Source organism: Sinocyclocheilus rhinocerous, unplaced genomic scaffold, assembly GCF_001515625.1.
Source record: "Sinocyclocheilus rhinocerous isolate Xijiao unplaced genomic scaffold, SAMN03320098_v1.1 scaffold1600, whole genome shotgun sequence".
Taxonomy (NCBI): domain Eukaryota; kingdom Metazoa; phylum Chordata; class Actinopteri; order Cypriniformes; family Cyprinidae; genus Sinocyclocheilus; species Sinocyclocheilus rhinocerous.
Genome location: NW_015665129.1, coordinates 174,559 through 177,458, shown reverse-complemented (window position 1 = coordinate 177,458; position 2,900 = coordinate 174,559). Strand labels below are relative to the sequence as shown.

At 44.1% G+C, this 2,900-nt stretch overlaps 1 protein-coding gene across 1 annotated transcript in view; it reads right to left on the bottom strand.

Moving 5' to 3' along the window:
* kcnq2a (potassium voltage-gated channel, KQT-like subfamily, member 2a) overlaps positions 1-2,073 on the bottom strand; it is a 28,372-nt gene extending 26,299 nt beyond the window's left edge. The window contains exon 1 of the mRNA XM_016542192.1: positions 1,778-2,073. Within this exon, the coding sequence (XP_016397678.1) occupies positions 1,778-2,073 (296 nt within the window). The remainder of the gene's footprint in view (positions 1-1,777) is intronic.
* Between the last annotated feature and the right edge of the window lie 827 nt (positions 2,074-2,900).

Genomic DNA, 2,900 nt, shown 5'->3' with positions numbered 1-2,900 from the left:
TACGCAAACAGTACACTGACTGAACTGCTGTGAAGAGAGAACTGAAGATGAACACGAGCAGAGCAGCATGTGTGCAGCGTGCGGGGTAATGAACGTACACGCCCACTGCTGGAGCGGTTCTCGTTCTCGAGTCAAGAACCGGATGCATCGGTTTTCGGATCACCAGTATGGCGCGCACTCCGTGACAAAATCAAACGTTCGAACGACCGACCGACCGATCGAATGTCAAACCGAACGTCTTGGGCTTTGAGCGTCTTACACTGCGGGTGACCCACGTGACGACAAGACGTGACGTCAGCGTCTTGAAATTAGCTGGTTTTTAAACATGTAAAGAGACATGCTGCTGTGTAAAGGCTATAAATGGACTTTACAGGCAATACATATAGATATTGTTCACCTAAAACAACACTAAATATTTTTTTTCTGAATCCTGTGCTTGAGTAATGTCCATTTATAGTCTTTACACAGCAGCTTGGCTCCTTAAATGTTTAAAAACCAGCTAATTTCAAGACGCTGACCGAGAACCGTTTCTTTCAGACACGTCCGATTTGAGAACTGATGATCGCAAAACTTAATTGTAAACTTTTCAGATCATGATTATGATGTTTTAACTGACTGAAGTTATGATTACTGACTTTATATATTTGAACGTGTATTTTCATCCCCGGCCCGGGACGATAGACTTGATATCATTACGTCATCGCGAATTACGTCATTACGTTAGGGCGTAAAAGAACCAATGAACCGGTTCGCGGAAAAGAACCGGACTTCCCATCACTAGTTCGAATAATTTAGATTGAATCGCGAACCGATTCAGACTTACTTCCGGCTCATTATACAAAACCGACCCAAAATAGTGACAACCATGGTTTTGATATAAACAGTAGACATAATATAATACACATGACATACTGTAAAAAAAACATATTGTAAAAAAAGGCATTTTTGCGTCTGTCTGTTCTGATGCAAACAGACAAATGCGCTTTTTTGACGGTCTCGCCCTTGACCGCCACGTTTAAGTCGCCAGGACAATGTAAAATCACTTAAAAAAATTTTTTTTAAATTATCGATATAACATTCTCGTTGTCTAGCTAATTTTGAAAGCAAAAACTCGCCTTGTATAGACAACCCTTGACAAGGCTCGGATCATGAACTGCCTTTCAGCCAATCATTTACGCGAAAGTTACGTCACTCAATTAATATTCATAAGCCAGACTAAGAAGGTCTGAAAATGGGTCCCCTCACTTTCCAGATCGTTCCTACACCCCTGTGCCACAGCAAAGAACCCAGCGACACCCCCGTTTGCATGCCACCGGCGTAGCCGTGAACCTCTGGCACGGTTTTCCCCCTTGGCAAGCAACACGGATTTGTTGCCGCGGCCAACACGATCGAGCGCACTGACGCGGTAGCCTACTATAGGAGCTGACCGGTGCTGAAACCGCTGCCTAATGATACCCTGTGCACTGAGTCTACAATATGCATCGGTAATAATCTGTGAACACTTTCCAACGACTCAGTTTATGAAATATGCACAACTGTGAAAAGCTCATTTGGCGGCCTGGCTCTGAATGAATATTGACATTTGCTACACAGACAAAACTTTTACATATTTTCCCACTGTTTGACTGACGCTCTGCGACAAAAGCTGCAGGCAGGCCGGCCGACAACATCTCAAACTTTCAGCATTCTGGGCGGTGCAGCACAGCAGCATCTCTGTCGGTAAATGTGGGTGATTCCCACGCCACGCAGAAACGCAAATCACGGAGCACATACTCACACATAAGCGTGGTAAATGAACGCCCAGCCGCGGGGTCTTTCCAGCGCATTGTAAAGGAAATTTTGCAGTCTGCGATAACGCGCGTTTCTTTTGTGAGCGATGCTCCCCCTGGAGATGCTGGACCTCGGTCTGCACAGGATGCTGCCCCGTTTTGTGCTCTCGGAACCGGCGATAAGAAGTGCCCCATCTCGGCTCGTCTCCGCAGCCCCGGGGTCCAGTCCCACAAATCCGACTTTCAGTTTCTTCTCCCCTGCCGGAGGGTGATAAACTTCACCGTTGGCGGATTCTTTCACCATCCTTACAGTTTGACAGATCCAAACGAGTGTATAAAGTAGTCGTGGGCAGACATTGCCGAACCGGGGTGTGTTCTGTAGTGCGGTGGTCTCGTACTAAAAGCCAATTGAAACGCTAAGGCGAAACTGCAATGGGTAGTCCTTTATCTTTACGCCTTCCGGCTCCTGCACGAGCCTCTATATTTAATGTTTCAGCTGTCGGATTTTGGATGAAGGGGCTGATGTAACAAATTGTTGCAAGTAGTAAATAATTAGAAAGCTAGTTAAATCATTCATGGAAGAAAAGGAAATAGAACTTTGCAATGCTGAAATCTTAATGCCTCCACACAGCACAATGGAGACGAGCAGTAGGTTATTCCAGGTTGGTGTCATGTTAAAAAGGGTGATGCTTACCTTAAGTAAAACATTATAAAATCTCATAAAAGGGCTGATTTCTGCACAGGTGTGCAACTAGACCGTCTATAATGGGGAAAATGGTTAAGGCAGACCAATCAAAAGTTGTGGTTTAATTGAAAGTGCAATAAACTGTAGGATGTTTCATTGTTCTTAACCTCTCTCCATGCCCACTTATATATACTATAACAGTTATGTACCCTGTTCGGTGCTGTTAATCTCTAACAATGACAGATCAATAGTAATGTATAAACAGATACTCTTTTAATTTGTTTGATATTAGCAATGCATTAAATACAGCATAAAGACAAACCTATGGTTTACTCCTGTCAGACAGGGTGACACTGCGCTTTAGGGTAAGGCAATTTTACATCATCCCTAATTAGACAATTCTGAGGCTTCAGGCCCCTGGATTTACTGCAGGTCATTAGTTACCT